Raw genomic sequence first — 24,901 nt, forward strand, 5'->3', positions numbered from 1 at the left:
TCGAACAAATACAAGTAGACAGCTAAGGCAAGGAGAGAGAGGTTGCAAAACTTGGGGAAGATAAAAGTTGCCATTTTGGTACAATTGGATCTGGAACTAGGCCTGCGGAAATTTCACCCTCATAAACTGTAACCACCAGGGTTTCAGGCGCAATTTATAGTGCTGAATATTCTTCATATTTTCCTATTTCAAGGAGCATCCTGGACCACCTTTTACTGTGGTTCCAGATTGGGCTGCAAAATGGTACGAATTGGTTGCAACTTTGGCCCCACGCGGACTTTTACCAAGAAAAAAAATCTTATTTCACAATTTACCCGATCAGTCAATGCGTTTCTCCTTTTAGAGGGAGCTATTTTTGTAATTACAATAGGCTGTGGCTTAGACTACCTCGACTTTCCGTGCCTTAGTACGTCTTACTGAAGGCTTAGGGACAGCTAACTGAATCTCTGAATTGGGGATTGTAGATATTCTGTGGTCGCGAATGGTGCATAGCGAACCTTTATTCGCAGCCTACAAAATCAAGTCTTACAAATAATACTTCATTCTTGGTCAAGAGAATTGGGAGAGAAACGTTTCTACCAAGACATTTTGGCAAGGAGGTATGGATATTAGGGGCATCCATACCAGACACTGGAGCCACTGCAATTTTTTCTTAGCATTGACCGGAAGTCGATGTTCTGATTGTTTGTTCTAATTGTTCAACTCTATATTCGTCGACTACGCCATCAGTTCGTAAATACGGATTTATAAGAGGGCACATGGGGGCCAGTGGTGAATTCAATTGGTCAACTGATCCTAGAGGAATACCAATAAAGAGATAAATTTCTTAGCATGGAACACTCTTGGCAAAGTTAGAATTGAAACTCTGCGACGGTGCGGCTCCAATGGAGTACGAATTTAAAAGCTAGCATTAACAGAAGAATACATACAACAATTCTATTAGAATAGCATGCCATTGGAATGTGGCTATGCAGTGGAATGAAGAATAGATTTAACTGTATTAAGGTAACTTTATAGTAGTAATAGTATAATGGCGGTTTCTAAATTTTATGATAGTTTATACATCATGACAGTTTATATTGTAGAATAGTAATGGATATGAGCGAACGAATGAATCACTGAGGGGAAATGAACTTATTGGTAGAGATTGTGGTGAAATTCGTCTGCCGAATACTGATCTGCGCCGGCTTTCTTTGGAGAATGTTCGGTGTTCTGCACCAACTTGGTGACCTTCTGTAAGTCGACGCCAGTGATAGCTTCCAAGAATGCACCAATTTCAATGTTCTCGTGGTTACCTAACAAGCCCTCGTATTCTCTATGGGAATAAAGCTTCTTTTTGATGGCTGGGGAGTTGGTGTAGGCGTAGATATTGACATCAACAGCAGAGTGGCCATGTGTGGTCCAGCCAGTTTGGGATCTCAACGAAAGGATGTTGTTCAAAACATACAATAATCTTCCTTGGTCGTTACGCTTGTCAATAATCTGCTTCACTTCCTCTTTAGTGTATGAAGTTATGCCCATATCCTTTTCCAAGACTTCCTTGGTGACAAACTTCTCCAAAGCCTTGAGATCGTTCTTGTCCTTGAAAGAAACGATCTTGTGTGCCAAGAAGTCACCAGAATGGGAGCTCTTTAACAAAACTTCTGGGTACCAGAGGTAGTCTGGGTAGTTCTCGGTGACTTGTCTAGCAGTGACTAAACCACCTGTTTCGTGGTCAGAAGTAGAAATAACTACAGTTTCTGTTTCTGACTCATCAATATATCTAATAACTTCCTGGAAAGCAGCATCGTAAGCCAAAACTTCTCTTACCTGGGCAGCAGGATCGTTGTGGTGACCGGCATGGTCGATTCTAGAACCTTCAATCAACAAGAAGAAACCCTTATCGGAGTTTTCAGTAGCTTTAGTCAAAGCAGTCAAAGCGACCTGGACCTGCTCAGCCAAAGAAGGGTACACTTTAGAGTCGCGATCGATGTCGTACGGAATGTCTGTGTCGGCCAACAAGCCCAATAATGGCAAAGAAACGTTGTGGCCCTGTTGCAAAAGGTCAAACTCTTGTCTATTGCCAACGTAGTTCCATGTTGCAGCGTCCTGAACTTCTTCAATCAAGTTTCTGGCGTCAGAGCGACATCCACCAGGAACTGAAGATGGATAGAAGTGGCATCTGCCTCCTCCCAAGATCAAGTCTACAGATCTTCCTAAGGGATACTCGCCAATTTGGTGCTGGGCAATCAAGTCCTCTTGAAATCTGTAGTCAGCATGGGCACTGAAGGCAGCAGGAGTGGCATCGGTGATTCTGGTAGTCACTACCAAACCAGTCATGTAACCCTGCAACTTCAAGGCTTCAAGAATAGTACCACATGGTTGCTTGTTAGGAGTGACACCAATGGCTCCATTATACGACTTCAAGGCGCAAGAAAAGGCTGTGGCGCCAGCAGCAGAGTCAGTGACCAACGAGTTGCTGGATCTCGTTCTGGACGAGCCGATCAAGTACTTGTCTATGGTCAAGATGTCGTTGATAGACAACTGGTCTCTGTGCTGTCTGAAGGATCTGGCCAACGATAACGAGGCAGGTCCCATTCCGTCCGTGACCATGAAAATGACGTTCTTCTTCTTGAAGGGATCGACTTTGGCAGTTTCGCTAGATCTGGAGCTACCGAAGAAGAATAAGTAGCCCAAGAGAGAGATGGTCACGAAATGGATCAAAAGCGATAATCTCTTCTTGTTCTTATCACTCCCTTTGACATTCTTACTGTTGTAGACAGACATGTTCTCGACGATTTCGCCGCCCAAAAGCGGGTCACTTTCCTTCTGGGCCATTTTCACTTGTCGTATATATTACAGGTATAAACTTGAGAAGATGGAAGTCCTGGGAAGCAGAGAATATCGTGTAAAACAGGAAATAAATATGGAAATATATAAATGGTTATGGAGAATATCAACCATCGGCACGCGTGCGTCAGTGGAGTCTGCGGCGTGGATGTATGATTAGCCAAATGCGAATGCAGAATCAGTCTAATTTTGTTCAACAATAGGCCTTGCTTTTGTTTGGTCTGCTACTACGACAACAGGGTAGAGTGTTTCTTTTGGGGGGAGTGGTGATAAGCGAGAAAAGAAATGAAATCACCAGTAAATCCGTAGATAACAAGATTAGTAGTAAGCTGAAGATATGTGAACGACTTCATGGCCCTTATATTTCATTCTTCAGAGTGCTCATCTCATCTCTGTAAGCAACTGTAAGCATGTATTCTATATTGTACTATTGGTACTGCTACTAAAGTGGTACTCAATACAGACTACTCACACAGTACGTATCATACACTCGTGTGCCTATAAATACATATGAAACTGGTGACTACAGCAATCCAGTTGTTGAGGAGTTGTAGTCACACGACCGTTCACGACTAATACCAAATATTATTGGCTTGTTACAGGAATTTGGAACACCTTCTGCATCTCTGTGCATTTCCCACCCCTCGTGGGGTGCAATTTTCTGTCCTAATTAATTAATGCATTTTGCAATTGAAAAATGTTTAGAATTCAGCCACTTCCACACCTCCACTCCTTGTATCCTCAGCAATGCACTTTGCAATGGACAAATCCATGATGGACAACCCAACAATTTTCTGGACCACCACATTGTTCGCATGCAAAGTGAAGAGTTTGGGCGGCAAGTAATTGTCGGGGTCGTACAATTCTCCAATCTCGATGAGGTGATCTGCGTCAAAATCAGCTTGGATAAGTTCTCCTGCTTCATGGAGAGTATGCTCTTTGGAGTCAACTAGAATCGCGGTACCTGTACTTTTAAATTGCTCTATTACAGCCAAGTCGAGCTCGATCATGTGAGGTTTATATGAGCCGATCAACGAGATGAACTTGTGGTACTTTGGATCCTGGTTGATATAGTCGTTCAAGATCACAGGTGAAGTCGCAGGAGTACATCCGATTATGATAGAACTGTTTCGTATATGGCCAGTAAATTCGCTCTTATCCCCTTCGTACAGAAACTCGTTGAACACTACATCAGGATGTTCAACCCTAAATCTGTCACATAATTTTTCGGCATTGGCCAACGATCTGTTGAGAATATTTACTGTAGTAATTTTCTCTTTGTAGAACGTCAAGATCAACTTGACGTGCCAGTATGCCTGTGCACCTACACCGAATACAGTCAATTCTGGAAGAAGCTCTACCTCTTCCCAGTCGTAAGGAATCACCTTGGTGAGACCCGAAGTGCTGGCTAATGCTGTGCGGAAAGCTGTCAATGATTTTGCATTTACTAAAGCATTGAGCGAGCCAGTGATTTCGTCCAAGACAAGCACACATCCTTGAAAACCCAACCCTTTGGCATTATTCCCGGCTCCTCCACTTATGACCTTGATTCCGACTTCATTAGGAGAAATACAGGGCATGAACAAGTGGGTTGTATCTGAGTCTTCGTTGTTGCTCATTTGCGCAATTCGAGGTGGGACCACTTTGTCTGGATTCTGCTTGTAGGTCTTCAAGCCCTCAATCAAAACATTCTGAAATTTGGCAAGAGAGTTTTTGGTTAGATTGCTATTAAGATACGTGATGACGTCGGCATCTGTTAGCAACTTCATTGTTTGCTTTTGTAAATATGTAAATTTTATAGAAGAATGGGTTGAAGAAAATTTTCGAATTGTGGGGCATGAGTCAAATCTAAATAATTCAATTTTTCGCTAATTATCTCGCTAAAGTTATCCTGAACCGGAATAACCTAAAATTAATTTTCATTACACTAAATTTTATTGATTATCAAATCATAAATCGTAAATTTCGCTACTATACCTACGAAAACCCTAACTATCCCTTTGTACTTTGTAAAACCATCTGTTCTTCAACCCATCTCAATTGTTCAAGCTCAGACCATTCGTTCTTGCGAAAGAGCTTCATAAGATACTGTTCGCGAAATTGCTTGATATCCTTGAGATTCTGAAGAAGCTCTACATTCTGCTCCTCTCCATCAATCAACTCATTCAAGATCAAGTTTTCCATGCTATTTATCAAAGAATAATACAAGGAGCGAGAACTTTCGTTATTGGGGAACTCGCTCAAATTGTAAAGTTGGTACTTGATGGAAATCTTTTTTAAACTTGACAAGATCTTAGAACTCTTTCCTGCTAACAATTCATGTGAGATAGTTTGTTGAATCAAGTCGTTCGCACATATAGATAAGAAGATAGTTTGGATCTTGTTTAACTTGTGATTCTGTAAGATGTGTTTTGCTATATTGCAATTATTCTCTGAAGAAGATTCCCAGATCAAGAAACTGGACTTCAACTGGTTCAACTCTTTGATGTAATGAAGTTCGTTGAATTGCTTAACATATTCAAAGTTGAACTTCCACACTATTCTCTCGTAGAAAGATGCAAGCTTATTCTGTTCTATCAAAGGCAAATACTGACTACTGAAGTTCTCTCTTAAGTTCTTGATAATGAGCAACGGTTTGCGTAAGTCATGATATTTCTTAAGTAAAATGATGTTGAACTGGGTGTAGTTGATATCTTCCCATCTGATATTGTTATTACTACGAAGGTTGAAGAGATTTACTGGAGATTTGTCCAAATGCACAACATTCTTGTTGAGGATCAAATCGGTCAAGATTCGCAAACTCAACTTATTCTGGGAGTAGAAAAGTTCCATCAACTCAAAGATACGTGTCTCTTCTTTGATAGTCTTTATATATGCAGATAAGTCTTTATTGTTCATTGAGTCCAAACTTGAGTAGTTGGAGGTCTTTTTGACGAGACTGGAAGACTGGATCCCGAGTAAAAGATTATTGACGTAGTTCTCTGTGATATGGTTGGTGGTTGTTTTTGCAGGAAGCTTGATGAGATCGTCTACATTGAATTGTTCGTTCGCTGAACCCTTCGTTAAGTTGCTGAATAAGGATGGCTTGAACGTTGTGGCGGTGGTTCTGGACTGTTCTGTGGTTACTGAAGGCGATAATAAATTCAAGGCATCTGCTAGAACGACATTTTCAGGATGCGTGTTTTTCGATTTGTTGGAGAGCAATCTGCTGATGGCTCTGACAGCCGACGTCGCCACTTGTGGCCGACTCGGTCTGGAATACATCGATGCGTGTGGATGCTCTGACGTAGATATGTTGATGTATGTCTTGTAGCAAATGGTTTGTTAGCCAGATGATATCGTATAGTTGTGACTGGATGGAAGGTGCACTGTGTACAGGAAATCATCACGTGAAAACATCAACTTCTGGGATTAATGGGATTACCTTCGGAAAGACCATATTTGGTTGAAGTCTGCATCAGCTTCGGGTTGGCGTCGCGATGGCATGATCCGTCAGTTTAGAATAGTTGTGCAGAGATTAATTTCACCATCGTATTCAACTTTGAGGCGAAACTAGAAGGTGATGTGGCAGCTTAGAGTTTGCTAAAAGAACGAAATTAGTGAGTACAGAGAGGCAAATTCTAGCAGAATGCATACGATACAATGCGGAAGGCTACTTCGTTCTGAAGAGAGATCACCGACAATGTCAAAACAAGGAGGAGATGCTTCGGATTTATAGCTGAAAGCGGCATCAAGCCTGCAGAAAGAATCTAAGATATAGCCTGTTACAGGAGTTAGCACCATTGAGTGAATTGGTAAGATTACCAATCAGGATCCCAGCGATGAGGTATTCGTCGACTTGAAACAGGGTAGATAGTAACATGTAGATCGAGTAGAATTGTTGAACAAACTAGCCTGGTCACTGTGGTATGGTATGGCTCTTATGGCTCCAAAGGGTATGGCACAGTGATGGACTATGGCACGGACTGTATGCCATTCTGTCTAAACCAAGAATCAATATGTCTAACTGCTAAGGAGCAGAGCGAAGGAGGCTATAGCAGTTAATAAAAGACAAACAATTGCGGCTATAGAAGTTACAAATCAAGACATATGTTGACATAGCTTTTATCACCATCCTAGTCGACACCTACCAACCTCTTGTTAGGCTGATAGAGCCACCGTTTGCACTTGCTTATCTCTCCGCACCAGTGTTCTAGATTGTGGAGCCGTGCATACGAGCGAGTTCCGTTTGATAGAATATGTAAACAGTTTCCGTTTCTGATTCTGTCACATAATAGATCTCCAGAAGAAGCCTAATCCCATGGAGTTTATGTAAGGGTGAAACCACTTCCGATTTTTCAACTTCTAAATTTCAGTTAGCATTTATAGTGTTCTGCCCTGGGCTCTTTTTTTCTGTTCAACATTCGATTCTACAGAGTTCGCTGAATTATTGCTGCTGTCTTTTTCACTGTCTACTGCCCGCAGCCTGGTCTGTTCCGTCTCTTGACTTCATCGATCTTCTGATCCGGTTATCTCGTCCATTGATCTGTTGATCTGTTGATCTGCTTTTTTCCATGACTTCCATGTCTTCCACCCCCTCGTCGGAGTTCGAAACGCTTTTACCGAAACCCATAAATAAAACTCCCATCAACCCGAACAACTTGACCAACTTGGAAGAAGCCGTCAACAATGCCTACGAAGCCATAGTAGACGACGACGATGACTACGAGAACTCCACCAATGAGGATATAGTATGGCTCCGTGAACAAAGAACACACAACAAGACTCTTCACTGGTTTAAGCGTCCCAGTGTGATGATGATCTCCTTAATCCCGTTCATATTCGCCTTTGGTAATTCCTCTGCCGAGTCCACCAGACAAGTCATCACCCTAAAACTCTGTTGCAACTACTTGAGCAATGGTTCGGGCTCCTGCAATCCAGCGGAGGCTCAGATCTTGATGTCCAACTTGCAATTGGGGTACAGCATCTCATCAGGCATCATTAGTTTAATAGCCCTGGGCAAAATGGGTCCTTACTCAGATAGGTACGGTAGAAAGTTGTTCATCGTGCTAATTCTCTTCTGCTTAGTCTTGGGAAGATCTTCTCGTTTCCTAATTATGTACAACTTCGACTCCTTGAAGTTCGCCCTAATGATCCTCACAGAAATCACAGCTAACATCTGTGGTGGTATCTTGACTTTGGTCACCCTAGCCAACTGCTATATCTCCGATGTCGTAGAGCCTCACCAGAGAATCTATTCACTCGGCATTAGTGTAGCCAGTATGATGGTCGGCTTGAGCGTGGGCCCTATTGTAGGAAACTTCATCTTGTCGTTTACAACTAATGTGTCTCAGAATATCATCGATATCAATACCTCTATCTCTCGCGAAGAATTCAACCCTTTGAAATTCGAGTTGGTTATATTCATTTCAGGGTTGTTGTTTGCTGTTTTTGTCTTACCTGAGTCCAGATCTGAACGTGCTAGAAGAAAATCTCGCTCCATGTCTCAGTCTCTGTTGGTTTTGCTCGAAACTGAACAGCCACAATCAAAATGGTCCTCTTTTGCAAGTGGTGCCAATTTCATGAAACCTCTTCGCCTTTTCCTTTTGCCCAGTGATGTAGTCAACAGAGGAAATCCCCAGAGACAAAAGAGGGATCGTTTTGCCGTCTTGGTTATGGTCATTGTCGATTGTATCATGTCATCGCTTGCTATTTCCTTGGGAGAATTGTATATTTTATATGGAATCTACTCCTTTGGTTGGAATCAAAGGGACATCGGCCATTTGTTGGCTATCACTTGCTCATCGAGAGCATTTGTTCTTCTCATATTGTCTCCTATTATTAATCATCGTATCCTTCAGAAATTCTTCGGTTTTAGGGTGTTGAAGAAACAATTGGATATGATCGACTACTCCATGGCCCTGTTGGGATTGTTTGTTGATGCCATTTTGTTGATGCTGCTTCATCTCATGAGAACCACCCCGACCTTCTTCCTCATCATGGCATGCAACAGTCTTGGTTCTCTTATTAGTCCGACATTGAATTCAGCAATTGTTAAGTTCTATCCAGAGTCCAAGATTGGGGAGTTGTTTGGTGCCATCGCTCTATTGAAGAACATATTTACTCTTTTGGGACCTGTGCTCTTCATTTCAATTTACAAATACACCTTATCTACTTGGAACAGGCCTGACGTCGTGTTTACTTTGGCAGGTGCTATCTTGGCTGTATGTTTCATCTCGTTCTACATAGTCAAGCGAGTGATCAACTTGGATGCAGACAGCGAATCTGATTTCCTTAGCAGAAGCAATTCAGTTGTATCATTCTCAGATCAGTTGAGAAGGTCCTCTTCAAGTTCAAAATTGAATTACACCACTACTATCACAGAAGAATCGGCTGCACCAAAAACTACATTGCCACCTAAACCATACACAGAATTGCATCGGAAAAGTAGTTTTGTTCACAAGGAGAGAAACCTTATATCGTGAGTTTACTTCATTCTTTCAGTTGACCACATAACTTGAGAGTTCTGCGTTCGTAATAATACCCATAAGTGTAAATTATTCAAAATAACAATAATACAATATATATCTATAAATACAATACAATTTTACTTAATAAGATACAACATATTTATTACCTATGTCTGTATTACCGAGTCTCTTATGTACTGTTAAGAGCAGCTAGATAGTTGTAGGGCTGAAATTATTCGCAGTAATTAAATGAGCCGCATGGTGATAAATTTCAAATATGGAGAAATAATGACACTGGATGCTATCAAGTGTAATTACTACTTTTGCTCTACTTTCACTGTCGAGAGTGGATGTCGCCTTTGTCATCCTTATATGTGTAACAAATTGTCAGGTGTCGTTCTGCTAATTTATCTCAAATTAGTGTGGAGGTTTTCAGTTTGTTTCGTCGCCTTATCATTGGTATTTCTAGCTGTAGTCTACTTAACATCTACCATATTCGTCAATTCGTACAGTCTAATTGAAGTAAACTCAGAATCTGAATCGTCAGAGAATACCACACAAGTGTTTGAAAAGTCAGCGTCTCCTTTCCCAGAGGTGAGAAGTCGTGGCCATTCGAGACAGACTTCTGTAGAAGAGTCAGATTACGAAAGTGATTGTCACATATCTTCTTCGTTCCTCGATCACAAACAATTCTACCAGAACTTGAATAACAGTTCCCAATATTTGCGACGGGATAGTTTTTCCCAATGACTTGCAGTTCTGAATTACAGATATACTTTCCGCATGATCTTATTAGAACAGTATCCCGATCTAATGTCACTAAGAAATGGTATCTTGTTGGTTTCAACATCAACAATATATACATAGTTGTCCAAGTGGTTCAGAGGAAGTACTTGAATCTCAAGAAATTGCCCCCGGCCTTAAAAGGATTAGTCATCATTGGTTCCATTAATGATGAAGCAAACAAGTACGATTTGTCATTGGTTTGGTCAGAGAATACCAAATTGCCTATTATTAAGAATCGACCAGATCCCGCTTTTATCATCATATTCCAACCACCCAACTTCAAAAACTTGGAATACTTCTCTATAAACCCCATCTTACTACAATCTATGGGAAATGACCTTGTGAACTTTGCCAGTAACGAGTTATCTGAGAAGTTTTGTAGCGTGGAACCTAAAACAATCACTTCCAAGAATCAAAGCTTTATATCGGATGACAAGATTCTTCAACGAATAAACCGGATCGTCCAGTACAGAATAGAATTGCGGAACTGGTTAGGAGAATCTCATATTGTTAATTTCGATCCGTCGTCGTATGTAGCTTCCAGATCATTGAAGTCTTTTCTTCTCGGTATCTTAAGAACGGTAATCCGGAGCTTGCAAATGTTGATAATCTGGTTGATCTGGATAATTAACTTGAACACCTTTGGCTTTAGTCTTGTATCGATATCTAAGGTATTTCGCCAACTTGATTTACGACTCAAACAACTCAATTATTTTCCCGTTCAGTTCCTCTTTTACTACGACCGTTCGATTCTACTTGGTGATCTAGAAGAATCCAATCTCGTGAAGGAATTACAACTCCCGATCTTCAATTCGAGTTTAAACATCAACAATTCCAATTACATCAACTTGTACAACTCTATCTGGTTGATATTTAATGACATCTTGTATGGTACAACCTTGTACAGAATCATAATCCTCAACTTTGACAAGATCATCAAATTTTTGCATACAACAGTAATTGAAGGATTCCTTTTCAACAACTTGATGGAAACCATTGCGTGGGTATCTATAAAGCACCCGGCCGGTTTTAAGTTGAATAATGAATTGGGTCAGTTCCTTGGAGATTTGTATACTTGGATATTAAGATTCTGGAAGTTTTTTGTAAATGATTTTGCACAGCAGAACCTAGTGCCAATGTTGAGAGGTGATATAGTCTATTCGTTGAAGAATTTGTTATTTATACTTTGCTACCTCGGGGGCATATCCTTCTTGTTGGGTTTTATTATTGATATCGTCAATCTTTTCACCCTTCATATCTACTTCTTCTACTACATTTCGACGAAGATTTACAGACGTCAGCTACAAGTCATCAACTCCTTGTTTCAATTGTTCAGGGGTAAGAAATACAATGTGTTGAGAGATAGAATTGACAATTTAAATAACTATGAGGATAACAATGATTTCGAAATTGACAGATTACTATTGGGTACTTTGTTTTTCATGGTGTTGATATTATTGTTGCCTACGATTTTTGCATTCTACTTGTTGTTCTTCTTGATGTGGCTCTCGCTCTTGATGACTTTGAACCTTCTTGAGAACCTACAGATTCTCGTTTCATTTACGCCTTTGTTTGTTATTCTATTAAAGATGAAGAATTCAAAAAGACTTCAGGGAGGAATAAATTTCAGCTACATTGGGTCTAGCGGAGCCACTAGCTATATCAGCATGTCCAACAAGTCATTGTCCTACAATGAAATATTCACTAATTATATCAAATTATTCCGAAATGCGAAAAACTTCAGGGAATCAATAGTACAGCACTTTTTCTCGGGCAAGGTCATCTCAATCAAATACAATAACGACTTGAAGTTTCATTACTTAATGTTGCCCAAAAATCATGACAAAACAATAAACATATGGAAATATGTTAGATAGGTTAACCATATTAATAGATAATTAATTCGTACTATGCAGTACATACTTATTTTGCACCCATTTGGTGGATTGGTAGTATTATTTAGATGACAAGTATATTTGAAGGGTATCAAAGACGATTGCAAATCTCTGAGTTCCTACAATCTTGATGGGTCTGCTCATGCGTGTCCTTAGAGAAGTGGACTTCTTAGGTTTATTAGGCAGAGTACGTATTTCCTTCCATCTTGGTGAGAATAGATATTGGACAAAGGACAGAGACTAGCTGTGAAGAACCTTCAGAAGTAAGACTAGACCTGGCTATATACTTTGATAAGTGGATACTTCTTCTCCTCCAAAACGAAGGCTACAAAGATCAATTATTCCACATTGGGTTTGTGTCTAATAGTTTTGGAGTGGACTCTGTTCCTGTTCAAGAGCAATGTCTAGGGCACAGCCCTAGAAATACCACACTTCACGTGATTGAAAGAATGGATTTATCTGCAGTTCACACAAGGGAGCCTTTGCTCTCCAACCCAGTCGCACCGTTAACAGTGCGACTTAACTAAGGCTGGAATATCCTGCATACTATGAACACATAGTTAACATTTCCTTCGCACTCAGTGGCTCCTCACTGTGCTCAGTTAGTACCGGCACAGAGTTTTCATGAAAATTTTCATCAGTAGTTAATTTTTTTTAGCAGTAGAAGAAATAAATTTCCCTCTTGACCTGAGAAGTCTTTATTCAATTACCAAGAGGATCTAACTAAAGATGTCATTACCAGCTTCCTTTGACCTTACTCCTGAAGACGCTAAGTTATTGTTAGCTGCCAACGTTCACTTGGGTTCCAAGAACGTTCAAGTATGTGAAGATTACTGAACTGTCCCTCCATTGATCGAAGATGTGAATTCCTAGAAAGTAAAATGAAAAGTAAAATAGATCAACAAGTCCCTGTACCAAATCAAGTCCATCGTACCAGGGAGCCTCATACATGTAAAGTAGACGGGTCCCAAATCGAAATTGCTCCCCTTGTCTAGTCCATATTGACATCTATTGACGAATTGTAGATTGGAAAATTCCAAGTTGTATAAATCCATGAAGTGAGACGAAAGTTCAACACCAACGAACATCCGAAGAAGAACTAATGAACATCAAAGTTCATGTCATTCTGCCTATCATACAGAGTTTTATCCAATCGAAAACAGAATGAAAAAACTGATTTGAAAATCCTTCAACGATAGAGAATACCATAAACGATCAATGGAATGTAACTAACGAATTAATACTAACATATTTAGGTTCACAACAAGCCATACGTCTACAAGACCAGACCAGATGGTGTCAACGTTATCAACATCGGTAAGACCTGGGAAAAGATTGTCTTGGCTGCCAGAATCATCGCAGCTGTTCCAAACCCATCCGACGTTGCTGTCTGTTCTTCCAGAACTTTCGGTCAAAGAGCCGTCTTGAAGTTCGCTGCCCACACCGGTGCTACCCCAATTGCCGGTAGATTCACCCCAGGTAACTTCACTAACTACATCACCCGTTCTTTCAAGGAACCAAGATTGGTTGTTGTTACTGACCCAAGAACCGATGCCCAAGCCATCAAGGAATCTTCTTACGTCAACATCCCAGTTATTGCTTTGACTGACATGGACTCTCCATCTGAATACGTTGATGTTGCCATCCCATGTAATAACAAAGGTAAGCACTCCATTGGTTTGATCTGGTGGTTGATTGCCAGAGAAGTCTTAAGATTGAGAGGTATCATCCCAGACAGAACCACCGAATGGTCTGTCATGCCAGATTTGTACTTCTACAGAGACCCAGAAGAAATCGAACAAAACGCTGCTGAAGAAGCCAAGACCACCGAAGACGTTGAAGAAGCTGCTCCAGTTGATGCCGACGAATGGACCGGTGAAACTGAAGAAGTTGACTGGGCTGAATCTGGTGCCACCCCAGCTGTTGAAGACGCTGCTGCCAGCAACTGGTAATTGTAATTTATTACTTTTTGATAAAATAATATAATCGAAACATATACGGTTCGGCTTTTTATTATTCATTCACTGTTTAATACTTATTATTGGGGAGTATAAATTATTTCTTATCATCTGCAAAAATAAATAAATGAAAAAAATGTATCTGTATAAAATCTATAATAGATATGGTCATCTCTTTGTTTATTATTGTATAGTTGTACCTTATTAATTGATGTCATAGTTGTACTAGCTGTAGAATTGAACCCGTTGGTAAACTTTTCAAAATCGAATTTTTCAGAGTGAGAACTGCTCAGTTTCACATAATAAAGTTTTTCACATAATAAAGTTTTTCACAAAATAAAGGATTTCACAAGTCCGAGTATTGATTTATCCTCCAGATATACTCCGCCTATGACGACATCTAGTAACCACCGGCCCTGAGACGTGATAGAATATTTTATCGGGTTCCTGATAAATGTTGGAAGATTATGTCGCGGATATAGAGGTTCGGTTGAATTTGATTTCTCATTTTCCTAAAGGGGAAATACCGATGTCTGTTCCCTGTGATTCTTGCCAAATGGATTTGCCGAAAGTTGGAGAATCCAAACCAGCGAAGACTTCTTTTTCGATCAAAAGTTGTCAGTTGGATGACTTGAGTTTTATTTTGGGCAGTTGCATAATCCCGAGAAGTCATTAGAAAAATATTCTTTGTATTTGGTGTAATTTTTAACTAAATACGTTATACTATAGTAAAGCAGAGAATGACTACAGTTTTCATTACTGGTGCCAATGGATTTATTGGACAACATATCGTGAAGGAATTGATCCAAGCTGGTTACACAGTAATTGGGTCAGTAAGAAGCAAAGAAAAAGGAGAAGCTTTGCAACGGAACTTCGCCTCAAAGCAGTTTTCATACGTCGTTCTCAGAGAACTCGAGAAGGAAGGTGCTTTTGACGAGGTCTTGAAATCTCATCCTGAAATAGAAGTATTTCTTCATACTGCTTCTCCCTTCGATTTCAATATTGACGAGCCTGAAGAAAAAGTCTTACTTCCAGCCCTCAACGGTGTCAGAAATGTGTTGTCAGCAATCCACAAGAATGCCCCACAAATTAAAAGAGTAGTCTATACTTCTTCTTACGCAGCCATGATTGGCAGAGAGGTGGACCCAGACTTTGTCACAGATGAAACTATTTGGAGTTCTTTCAATTGGGATAAGGTCAAATCCAATGCCATATTTGCATATCTTGCTTCAAAGACATTTGCAGAACAGGCTGCATGGAAATTCATGGCAGAGCACAAGACAAACTTTGAACTTACTACTGTTAACCCTACGTACGTGTTTGGTCCCCAGGCGTTTGACACCGGGGTGAAAGAGACATTGAACACTTCCTCCGAGATAATTGGATCTTTATTGAAATTGCAGGCCGATGACGATATACCTCAGAACCAAGGAGGCTATGTAGATGTCAGAGACGTCGCCAAAGCCCATCTTGTAGCATTCAGATCTCCAGCAGCTATTGGACAGAGACTCTTGGTGAGTAGTTTTGACAGATTTTCCACTTACCAGGTTCTCGAAATAATCCGTACGAATTTCCCCATACTTAGGGACAGGCTTCCAGTTCCTCAACCAGGTGAACACGAGGACGCAATTGAGTCCTACTGTAAGATGGACCCGTCTAAAAGTTGGGCAATTCTTGGATTTAAGCGCACCGAACTCACAAAGATGGTAACTGACACTGTAGATCAGATCTTGAGAGTCAAGGCCATATAGGCATTTTGGTCTAGAACTTAGTATAATTTTTTAGTCTCAACAAGAAATTGAAATTACTTTTTCGTAGAAAGTATAACTCGGATGAAGTACCCAATATAGTACACGAACAGGAGTCTTCCGTTCCGTAATTCCTGAAGGTGTGGTTTTTCTTGGAAAGTGTCAATCGCTCTTATCGAATGCAACCGCAATTGCTTTTTTGATGCGTTTCTTACCTGCAGCGGGATTATCGTGCAATTTTGTGACATGGCCACCATGGAAGTAACGAGATATTTTCTTCGAATCGTGGCAGAGGGAATACCGAATGAAGCTTGACAGACGCTAAACCTGGATTACCCGAACAGATTGACCAGTCGAGTCATCATTCTTCGGACCAGCAGCCGGTCCCTTACTAAACTGGTAAGGCCGCACAACGCCTATGCAGTTTCGGCTACGTGCCACATAATACACTATGTACAGGATACGGGATAACTGAATCTAGCAACACCGAATCCTTCGCCCGAAATCCATCCTCTGGTGAAGCTAATCATAGAAATCTTACTATAAATATGGCATTGAATCACTATTGGGAAAATTTAATCAATTCATATCATCACTATCACACACACTCAAATCTACTCACAATCAAACAAAAAATGTCTCAAACTGTCTTTATCTCAGGTGCCAGCGGTTATATCGCTCAGCACATTACTGCTAAATTACTTGCTAAAGGTTACAAGGTCATCGGATCAGTTAGATCTGCCAAGAAGGGTGACGAATTGAAGAGTCTCTTTAAGAATGAGAACTTATCCTACGTTGTTGTTCCTGACATTCAAGCAGACGGTGCTTTCGACGAAGCCTTGAAGCAACACCCCGAAATCAGTGTCTTCTTGCACACTGCTTCTCCATTTGTCTTTCAAGTCGAGGATGTTGAAAAGGAACTTTTGCTTCCTGCAGTTACTGGAACCAAGGTTGCTTTGACTTCAGTCTTGAACCACGGCCCTCAAATTAAGAGAGTTGTAGTCACCTCGTCTTATGCTGCTATGTTCGCCAACGAAGATATTCCTGACGTCGTCTCTGACGAGACCACGTGGACGGAATTGACCTGGGAGCAAGCCAAACAAAACGGTTTGGTTGGTTATCTTGCTTCTAAGGCTTTTGCTGAAAAGGCTGCCTGGGATTTTGTCGAAAAGGAAAAACCAAACTTCAAGTTGTCCACTGTCAACCCAACTTATGTGTTTGGCCCTCAATTATTCGATGAATATGCTACTGGCCCTGTCAGCACTTCAGTGGAACTCATCAAGGCTGTTTTGAAGTTGCAACCAACTGATGAAGTCCCATCCGTACAAGGACCTTTCATTGACGTCAGAGATGTCGCCGATGCTCATCTCGTTGCTTTTGAATCAGATGCAGCTATTGGCCAAAGAATTTTGCTTCAAGATGGAAGATTCTCCAATTCCAAGGTGGTTGAAATCATCAAGGCTAACTTCCCTGAGTTCAAGGACAAAATTCCAGCTCCTAAGACAACTCACGAGGAGGAAATCAAGAGTCACTGCAAGCTCGATTCTTCGAAGTCTGACAAGATCCTTGGAATCAAGTTTATCAGCATTGAGCAATCGATCAAGGACACTGTCGCTCAATTTATTAAGGTCAAGGCCGTCTAATCTTTGTTTTCAGATACATAAACTATATTATTGCGTCAATTCCATATATTTTTGAAATTCAATTCTTGTAGCCTCGTTTCAAAATGGTTGCGAAATTCTCAAAAGTAAATTAAGCCACGGAGAAAAATATTTTTCTGTTCCTGTGTATGCAATTGAGCTTACCCGGATATCCAAAAATTTTCACTATAAGGAAGTTTAAAGCCAGTTACTTTTGTATAGTTTTCTATTTTGTTCCTTATATTTGATTACCACGGATCGTGACCTGAAAACCAAAATCATCCTAGTCACTGGTTTCGCTTGCGTGCAAACGCAGTTCAACTTTGAACGGGTTCGTTTTGAATCCGCTTCTGCGTTGAAAGAGACCAGCTGATGCCAATTCTTGAATAATGCCTAGTATGGACAGAGGTATTCTCTGGCCATTTAGCTAGGTCTATGTGTTATTCGTTTCTATATTTTGTTTTTAGGATACTGTTTTGTTTTGTGTGGGTTCTTCCAATAAAAACGTTCCCGGTTTATCGTGTTCTTACTATTCAATAGAATTAGCACTTCATGCCCGGGGTATATCGTAGATGTAGCGTAGAGAGACTAGAAGTTGTAACGCCGGCGGAAGCGATTCTCGGCAGAGTAGAAGTTTAGAAATGATCTACGACAGTGCTAAGTTTAGGTACTTTAACCTGTGCTTCTCGTTCGTTCTTCTGCTTACTGCTATGGTTTAATTTCTAGTATACTTCATCTCGTAATACTTGCGATAAACTCAGTTTTCAGTGGAAGAAATCATTGCAACGAGAAATTGCAATCTTGCAATTGTTTATTTCTAAATTCTCTTATCTCGAGCTGCAAAGTTTTCTTCCTTTATGTCTTATTCAGACTCTCGGCATTATCTGGTATTGTTAAATGGGATCGTCGGATACGTCAAACTTCCGCTTACATAATCTGCAATTAATTTGGAATCTACGCGTTTCAGCAAAATATTTCCCATTAGGTAAAACCCTATATTGTCTTCTTTTCTACCTGGCACCATTTAAGTTCATAAGCAGGGGAGTTTTTCTTTTCCAGACCACATTCTCTCAGTATACAACGTCGAGATTTCTTTAGCATCTGGTGACTTTTCGTTTCCAAGTGTTGCTCAGCATTGTTCCCCACACTTCGTTCTCGTCTAGTATTTACATTTCTGCACTGTTTCGAGATTCAAAATAATATTGGTATCTAAATTTGAACGGCCAATTACGAAGTCACAGCCGACTCTGTATCTGTTCAACATTCAAAGTTCCGAAATAGCCAAAGCTGTGCAAAGCGATACAAAATTCTATATCTAGAAAGTCGGGCCACTGATCAAACTTTTACTATCAATAACTCCAACAGGGTTTATTTATTTTAACTTGCTAGAATTTTAATAATTAGCAGAATGAGCTTGCGACAAAAGTTTCAGGAATTCATCTATTCCATCAGCACCAGTGACAAGTATTCGGAGTTTGACTCAAGAAAGTCGTTCAACAGAGTCAACAAACCGGGCCCAGAATCAACCCTCTTGTATTCTCACCACAACCAATCGAGTCATGAACTAATCACAGAAAACGATCTTGATGACGGCAATCTCAACAAACACAATCTTGATGGAGTCCACGAAGTCAAACTTGCCTGGAGACACATCAAGAACTGGATGGACAAGTACTCGCCGGACTTGGGTCATTCTCTCCAGGATAAATGTACCAATAGCGATCTTAACGACTTCCAGAAGGACTTGAATATCAAGTTGCCCAATTGTGTTTTAGAATTTTACAAATTGACCGATGGTCAGTCCGACTTTGGCAACAACACCAACGAAATCAACGGTCTCATATTCGGTCTTAAGCTCATGCCATTGGATGAGATTATGGTTCTGACTGAAAACTGGAGAAAGGTAGCAAGGGTCTTGAACTCAGAGTTGTCTCAAATTAAGCAAGCCAACAAGATCAGCGAGTTGTCGAAATTGCCTACAATTCACAGCAATCAAAATGCCTACAAGAAGAAGTTGAGTGGAAGTGGCGGCAGCGAAACTTCTTCAACTAAGACGTCTTTTGATTTAGTAGACTCTTTCTCTAGATCGACTCGTTCTTCATCTGTATCCAGTGAATTATCTTCTGGTTCAAACTCTCAATTAAACATTCCAAAACAGAGATGCATCCCTCCCGGGGCCACCCATGAGACATTTGCTCATCCTATGTGGATTCCCTTAGCAACCGATGAGGTAGGCAACTATGTGGGAATCGACTTGTCACCCGGTGCTACTGGTAAATGGGGACAAGTGATCTTGTTTGGTAGAGATTTCGACTTCAAGTTCAGAATAGCCGACAACTTTGGCGATTTCTTGTTGATCTTTGCCAACGACTTGGAAATTGGCAACTGGGAGCTTAAACGAGACCGGAAAAACAACTATGGAGACTTGTTTATTGGCAATGAGGGTGAATTGGTATACGTAGATAAAACCACCAAGTTGGAAATACCGTACTTGGAAGTTTTGAGAAGACGGGCTATTGAGAAATGGCTCTCTTCGTTAGAGATTTCAGAGAACCTTACACCTGAGCTTGAGCAGTTAAAGCAAGACTTGACTGCTAAGGATCAAACTTTGACATCGTTCAATAAGAGCTTAAACAATATCGATAAGTTCATCAACAATAATCTTTCTACCATAGACAACCTTGACGAGCCATCGAATCAAGATGAATCATCAGAAGAGATCGAGCCAGTTTCAAAACAAAGCGCATTTAAGAAACCAAATGTGCCAACACTACAAACGAAGAATTTTAATAAGGCTTCTTCAAATATCAAGAGTCCTCTTTCACACGATGTGACAAAGGATTTGTACAATGAAGACGATGATGATGTTGAATCAAAGGAAAACAGGAAGTTCCAAGAAGTTAAGATATGAAAGTTGCGAGATTTAGATACAGTTACATTTTTTAGTTCTTATTTGTATTTTATTATTTATAATTGTGATATTACCATATTATTCTCTGAATGCTACCCGGCTCACTTGCCCATGTAAACTCATAGTTTAAGAATACTAATGTAGTAACAACGTTTATAGTGTTTAACCAAATAAACTCCAAGTAGTGTCTCTTTGTGTTGACAGGCTTTATGAAGAGTCTGAATATCACCAATGGAACAATGTAGTATCGTGGTTCAAATAATGGCGAAGGAATGATAGTCAAGCACACTGCGGCCAAGTAGCACACAATGGTGACAAATCTCATGTTGATCTTATCACTTTGGGACAATGAACTAATTATAGAATAGGTTGCAAAGTGGTATAATGGCACAGCTATGATGTAACTCTTTGGATGGCTAATGAGTCGCTTGAATATGTAGAATGTATAATGTCTATTATCAGCCAACAAGAATGGATGGACAACAGTAAAATTGTCTATGACGTATTTTATAGCACACAAACTCACCACATTCAAACCGAAATTAAGACCATAGTTTTGAACAAAGACAAATTTGAGGTATCTCTTCAAACAATGAACATCAAACCATACTGGCCAAGTGAAGAGAACAATAAATGTGAAACAGTAAAAGACTTGAACCACGTGCAATTGGATTTCGTGATTCTCTTTATCGCCAAAGGTAATACCACCATTGATCTTGAGAAAAATCGCAAAGAGCACAGCATTTATTACGAATGGAATTATCTTGAACCAGTTCTTAAAGAACAGAGATATGAACAGCAGTGTCTGAGCCAAGAAGTTAGGACTCTCGCCTCTTTTTCTGACTACACTTCTTTCCACAAGTACAGCAAGAATGAAGGCGACCCAAACGATATTTGTTTGTCTGAACCACAAACTCAACAAACCAAGTAATCCACTGCAATAAGCCTGGTAGTCTCTCACAGGTTTGGACATGACAATTGTAAGTGCTAGCACTACAAATACTGTTGACCATATGTCAGTATAGAACAAGAAATAGTAGGTGAATAGCAACGGCTGGGACGCTATGTTGATCGAAAGGTATTGGTTTCCATAAGATTTCTTGAAACGATGAGCAATTGCCAAAAGAGCAAAGAAACCTAGTAAATTCACTGATCTCAAGATATCGTAGTTTCCACAATAGTAGTTCGATTCTGCCCCAGAAAGCTTCTGAATGGCATTCGTGTATAAGAACCCCAATACGTACAACCCTGGTGGAGTTGTGATCTTGTTGTCCCATTCGTGGAATTTATGTTGGCAGTACTTCTGGCACTGGCGGATATGGAAGTATTCGTCTATGTATGGGTTCTTGACCTTGAGACTGACTTGATGATGGACATATCCGCAGAATGCAACTGTACTCAATGTTAGCAAGAGTGTAATGAGTCTCTTGCGGACTATGGAGCCACCCCTAGGTATAACCAACGCCATAGTCGGATATGAGGCAAGGCTATTATGACTACAATAATAAATATAGCTGGCAATTAGGAAAGCTAATGAGTAAATGAATACTGAATTTTTCAGCCAAATAGATTTAATATTCGCGTTGAGTGTTTACTATGGGACAAAAATATAGGCGCCAAAATCTGGGAATTGAGACAGGCTGCAAAATATATCTCTTCTCTAAAAGTTAACCACACCAACAAATGCATATGATCTTGTAAAACTCGAAGGGACTTAGAAGAAAGAATTACAGTCGACTGATATCTGAAAAGTGCAAAACAGTACAAAATAAAGGAAATTCTGGTTCTCTTGTGTATTCTCTCATTCATATTCAAAGCTACAAAGAACAATGTCTTCTACTTCCAATTTGACTGGGCACAACCGCCTGGTTTCCAACTCGTGGCTAGAAACTAACAGATATATTCCTTCCCATTCATCTTCTCTGGCCTATAGAAATCCAAATCTACAAGATGGCCCTAGTAGCCAATCTCTGGAGCCAGAGGTAGCCAGCATTTCCTTGAGGGAAGACCTTCTTTTCAATAGCAATAGGGATGTCAACAGAGTAGCACACTCTCAGATTGGCAGACAAGTAGGCAAGATTCCTTCAAAGAAATCCCCTGATGGTGATTCTTACCAAGAATGGATAGCTGACGCTCTTGGGTTCTCAAACGAGCTGAAGGTTCTACAATTCGAACACAACAGATCCCCCAAGGACAAAAGCAGAATGCAGAGAGGGGGAAGAAGTCAAGGGTCCAGAAGCAATAGCCATGGCTCCATCGAGATTGCGGGTCCACTTCTATCTACCTCTACTTCTAAGGAAGTTATACAATTATTGGCTTCCAGTAAACTTGAACAGGAAGCTCCCAGAACCAGACCTGCCACAATATTGACGGCAAAGGATATTCTCCAAGCTCCAGGATTGAGAAACGACTTCTACTTGAATTTGGTGAGTTGGTCAAAGATGACTAACAAAGTTTTGGTCGGACTTGGAAGCCACTCATATTTATGGGGAGTGGACAATAAAGTGGAAGAAGTCAATTGTATTTCTAAAGAAACCATCACAGCAGTATCTTGTTCTGATTCCGAGTTGGCAATTATAGCTACGTATGGGGGCCATATATATTTGGTTGATATCGAACATAACACTCTTCGTTCGACATACTACAATAATGGGAAATGTATGTTTTGTTTTGCTTGGGTGCCAAACTCCCAGATGTTTCTAGCAGGGGATGAAGATGGAGAAGTATATTCTTTTGAAATAGACAAGAACATGTTCTACGCATTGAGTTTGAAGAACAAAGTCAAATGCAATCTGCAACAGATATGTGGTAATTATAAACCTATACCCATTACAATCTAGTACAGGGAAAATACTGACAATACACTAGGAATGGCCATAAATTGCCAAGGAACGGAGGTTGCTATAGGTGGAAACGATAATCGTTGCTCGTTGTGGCAGCTTCTTCCCACTGCAGAAGTACATTTACGATTCATTCTTCCACACAATGCTGCTATCAAGGCAATAGCCTTTTGCCCGTGGACAAGTTCTCTATTGGCTACTGGGGGAGGGAGTAAAGACAGAAAGATTCGCTTCTGGCATACAAATAGTGGAACGTTGCTCAAGGAGTTCAGCACTAGTGGCCAGATCACTTCACTAGTATGGTCAAGTTTCCGCAAAGAAATCACTGCTACGTTTGGGTTTGGCAGCGAGAAGAAGTCGTACCTAATGCAAGTCTACTCATATCCCCTGATGGCTACGCTTGTTGAAGTTCCAGCTACTCTTAACTTGAGAATCCTTTCTTCCACACTCAGTCCAGACGGGACCTGTTTGTGTGTTGCAACCAATGATTCTACGATTCGTATTTACAAGCTCTGGGAGAAAACACACAAGTTGGTGAAGTCGCCCGATTCGCTGGGGTATGGAAGCTACGGGAGCTCACTTATAGATCTACAAGAAGGGGTGGTCAAGCGTGGTGAGACCATCAGATGAATGAAATTGACCGGAAAAGTATAAGCAAACCCGACCACACTATGACCTTTCCAAGAAAGTTGTAGGTGCAAAATGGTGCGCAGCAGTTTTTCCGCAGCAAGCGGTTAGGAGAAATTTCCCAATAGAGTGTGACGTAATGCGCACCATGCATAGAAAAAGGATAGCATTGCCCCTCGAATAGGATGATATATTAAAGGTGATCTTTTGGAATTTTCAGACTCTCTTTGATTTACTGTTGTGATTTCAAATTTTGTTCTACTTTTTTTTACGCTACATTCATAATAGTTTTTACTCCGTCGCAGATATCTGTCGCTTTCCCATATATATTACATCTGAAACATGTCTGTTCCGTTAATCAATCGTTCCTTGACTACAATTAGAACCGAGCTCGAGTTCTTGAAGGACTCTGAAGTCATCACCGAGGAATTGTACCAAAAGTTGAACCAGAGCCTTCCTGCAAAATTCACCAAGGATATGAACGCTTGGGGTGTAGAGAAGCTCGGCTTAGGTAACAACAACAACAACAACAGCACCACTACTGCCACTGATAGAATTGCTGAAGATTTGGCTATGACTACTATTTCAACTCCTTCTCAAATCGAAGCTCCCCCACACCCTCCACGCTCAAACTCCACCGCTAAGAATATTGGTTACTGTAAAGTCTTATACGACTACCGTGCACTGGAAGCGGACGACTTGGATCTCAAGAAGGAAGACCGTATAGCCATCGTCCAACACTTGTCACCTGACTGGTGGAAAGGATACAAACAAGATTCGTCTCCAGAAAAGGCAGGGGTATTTCCTTCCAATTACGTAGTGGAGATCACTGAGAAGGAGTTCCAGGACTCTTTCAATAGGGCACCTACTACAGTTCCAGAAAAGGCATCATACAAACCACAAAACAATTTGTATCAGCAACACCAAATGCCTCCTCCAGATTACGGTTCTCCATATGGACAGCCTCCAGTGCAACACCAACCTTCATATGGTGGATACGCTCAATATCCTCCTCCTTCAACTAACTACTATCAACCTCCTCCACCTCAGCAACAACCTCAGCAAGTTCAACAAGTTGAGGTTCAACCACAGTCATCGGGAGTTAATGCTCATCCTCATTTGAAGAAGTTTGGAAGCAAGTTGGGTAATGCGGCTATCTTTGGTGCCGGTGCCACAATCGGTAGTAATGTGGTCAACTCCATTTTCTAATAAGTATAT

General features: G+C 40.6%; 11 protein-coding genes across 11 annotated transcripts; 7 read left to right on the forward strand and 4 right to left on the reverse strand. All coding sequences in view use genetic code 12, as the record gives it.

Annotated features, from left to right (window-relative positions):
• Positions 1-524: 524 nt before the first annotated feature.
• PHO8 (vacuolar alkaline phosphatase) lies at positions 525-2,874 on the reverse strand. Its single transcript, XM_001383808.1, has one exon. It carries the CDS (start codon positions 2,815-2,817, stop codon positions 1,135-1,137), a length of 1,683 nt encoding a protein of 560 aa, XP_001383845.1. The 5' UTR covers positions 2,818-2,874; the 3' UTR covers positions 525-1,134.
• A 656-nt stretch (positions 2,875-3,530) lies between these two features.
• PICST_44059 (predicted protein) lies at positions 3,531-4,598 on the reverse strand (the record flags this gene model as incomplete). The annotated part of the gene is made up of 1 exon (XM_001383809.1): positions 3,531-4,598. One exon carries the CDS (start codon positions 4,596-4,598, stop codon positions 3,531-3,533), a length of 1,068 nt encoding a protein of 355 aa, XP_001383846.2.
• A 223-nt stretch (positions 4,599-4,821) lies between these two features.
• Positions 4,822-6,093, reverse strand: PICST_30859 (predicted protein; the record flags this gene model as incomplete). Its single annotated transcript, XM_001383810.1, has 1 exon — positions 4,822-6,093. One exon carries the CDS (start codon positions 6,091-6,093, stop codon positions 4,822-4,824), a length of 1,272 nt encoding a protein of 423 aa, XP_001383847.1.
• A 1,201-nt stretch (positions 6,094-7,294) lies between these two features.
• Positions 7,295-9,293, forward strand: YJQ3 (Predicted transporter ADD1 (major facilitator superfamily); the record flags this gene model as incomplete). The annotated part of the gene is made up of 2 exons (XM_001383460.1): positions 7,295-9,159; positions 9,196-9,293. The coding sequence occupies exons 1-2, from the start codon at positions 7,383-7,385 to the stop codon at positions 9,291-9,293; spliced, it is 1,875 nt and encodes a 624-aa protein (XP_001383497.2). The 5' UTR covers positions 7,295-7,382.
• A 731-nt stretch (positions 9,294-10,024) lies between these two features.
• Positions 10,025-11,941, forward strand: GPI1 (glycosylphosphatidylinositol synthesis N-acetylglucosaminyltransferase complex, subunit PIG-Q/GPI1; the record flags this gene model as incomplete). The annotated part of the gene is made up of 2 exons (XM_001383461.1): positions 10,025-10,597; positions 10,619-11,941. The coding sequence occupies 2 exons, from the start codon at positions 10,025-10,027 to the stop codon at positions 11,939-11,941; spliced, it is 1,896 nt and encodes a 631-aa protein (XP_001383498.1).
• Positions 11,942-12,646: 705 nt separating this feature from the next.
• On the forward strand, positions 12,647-14,141 carry RPS0A (40S ribosomal protein S0). The gene is made up of 2 exons (XM_001383462.1): positions 12,647-12,778; positions 13,216-14,141. The coding sequence occupies exons 1-2, from the start codon at positions 12,689-12,691 to the stop codon at positions 13,909-13,911; spliced, it is 786 nt and encodes a 261-aa protein (XP_001383499.1). The 5' UTR covers positions 12,647-12,688; the 3' UTR covers positions 13,912-14,141.
• Positions 14,142-16,300: 2,159 nt separating this feature from the next.
• Positions 16,301-17,308, forward strand: GRP3.3 (dihydroflavonol-4-reductases; the record flags this gene model as incomplete). The annotated part of the gene is made up of 1 exon (XM_001383463.1): positions 16,301-17,308. One exon carries the CDS (start codon positions 16,301-16,303, stop codon positions 17,306-17,308), a length of 1,008 nt encoding a protein of 335 aa, XP_001383500.1.
• Positions 17,309-18,713: 1,405 nt separating this feature from the next.
• Positions 18,714-19,997, forward strand: SMI1.1 (protein involved in (1,3)-beta-glucan synthesis; the record flags this gene model as incomplete). The annotated part of the gene is made up of 2 exons (XM_001383464.1): positions 18,714-19,329; positions 19,378-19,997. Coding segments are annotated over 2 exons (1,236 nt in total), but the record flags the coding sequence as incomplete, so codon positions are not given.
• A 289-nt stretch (positions 19,998-20,286) lies between these two features.
• On the reverse strand, positions 20,287-21,684 carry DIE2 (glucosyltransferase; the record flags this gene model as incomplete). Its single annotated transcript, XM_001383811.1, has 1 exon — positions 20,287-21,684. One exon carries the CDS (start codon positions 21,682-21,684, stop codon positions 20,287-20,289), a length of 1,398 nt encoding a protein of 465 aa, XP_001383848.2.
• Positions 21,685-22,159: 475 nt separating this feature from the next.
• PICST_57298 (predicted protein) lies at positions 22,160-23,686 on the forward strand (the record flags this gene model as incomplete). Its single annotated transcript, XM_001383465.1, has 5 exons — positions 22,160-22,258; positions 22,307-22,375; positions 22,399-22,439; positions 22,462-23,024; positions 23,085-23,686. Coding segments are annotated over 5 exons (1,374 nt in total), but the record flags the coding sequence as incomplete, so codon positions are not given.
• A 339-nt stretch (positions 23,687-24,025) lies between these two features.
• PICST_30867 (predicted protein) lies at positions 24,026-24,892 on the forward strand (the record flags this gene model as incomplete). The annotated part of the gene is made up of 1 exon (XM_001383466.1): positions 24,026-24,892. The coding sequence occupies one exon, from the start codon at positions 24,026-24,028 to the stop codon at positions 24,890-24,892; it is 867 nt and encodes a 288-aa protein (XP_001383503.2).
• Positions 24,893-24,901: the final 9 nt, after the last annotated feature.

This window comes from Scheffersomyces stipitis, chromosome 3 (genome assembly GCF_000209165.1).
Source record: "Scheffersomyces stipitis CBS 6054 chromosome 3, complete sequence".
Classification (NCBI taxonomy): Eukaryota; Fungi; Ascomycota; class Pichiomycetes; order Serinales; family Debaryomycetaceae; genus Scheffersomyces; species Scheffersomyces stipitis.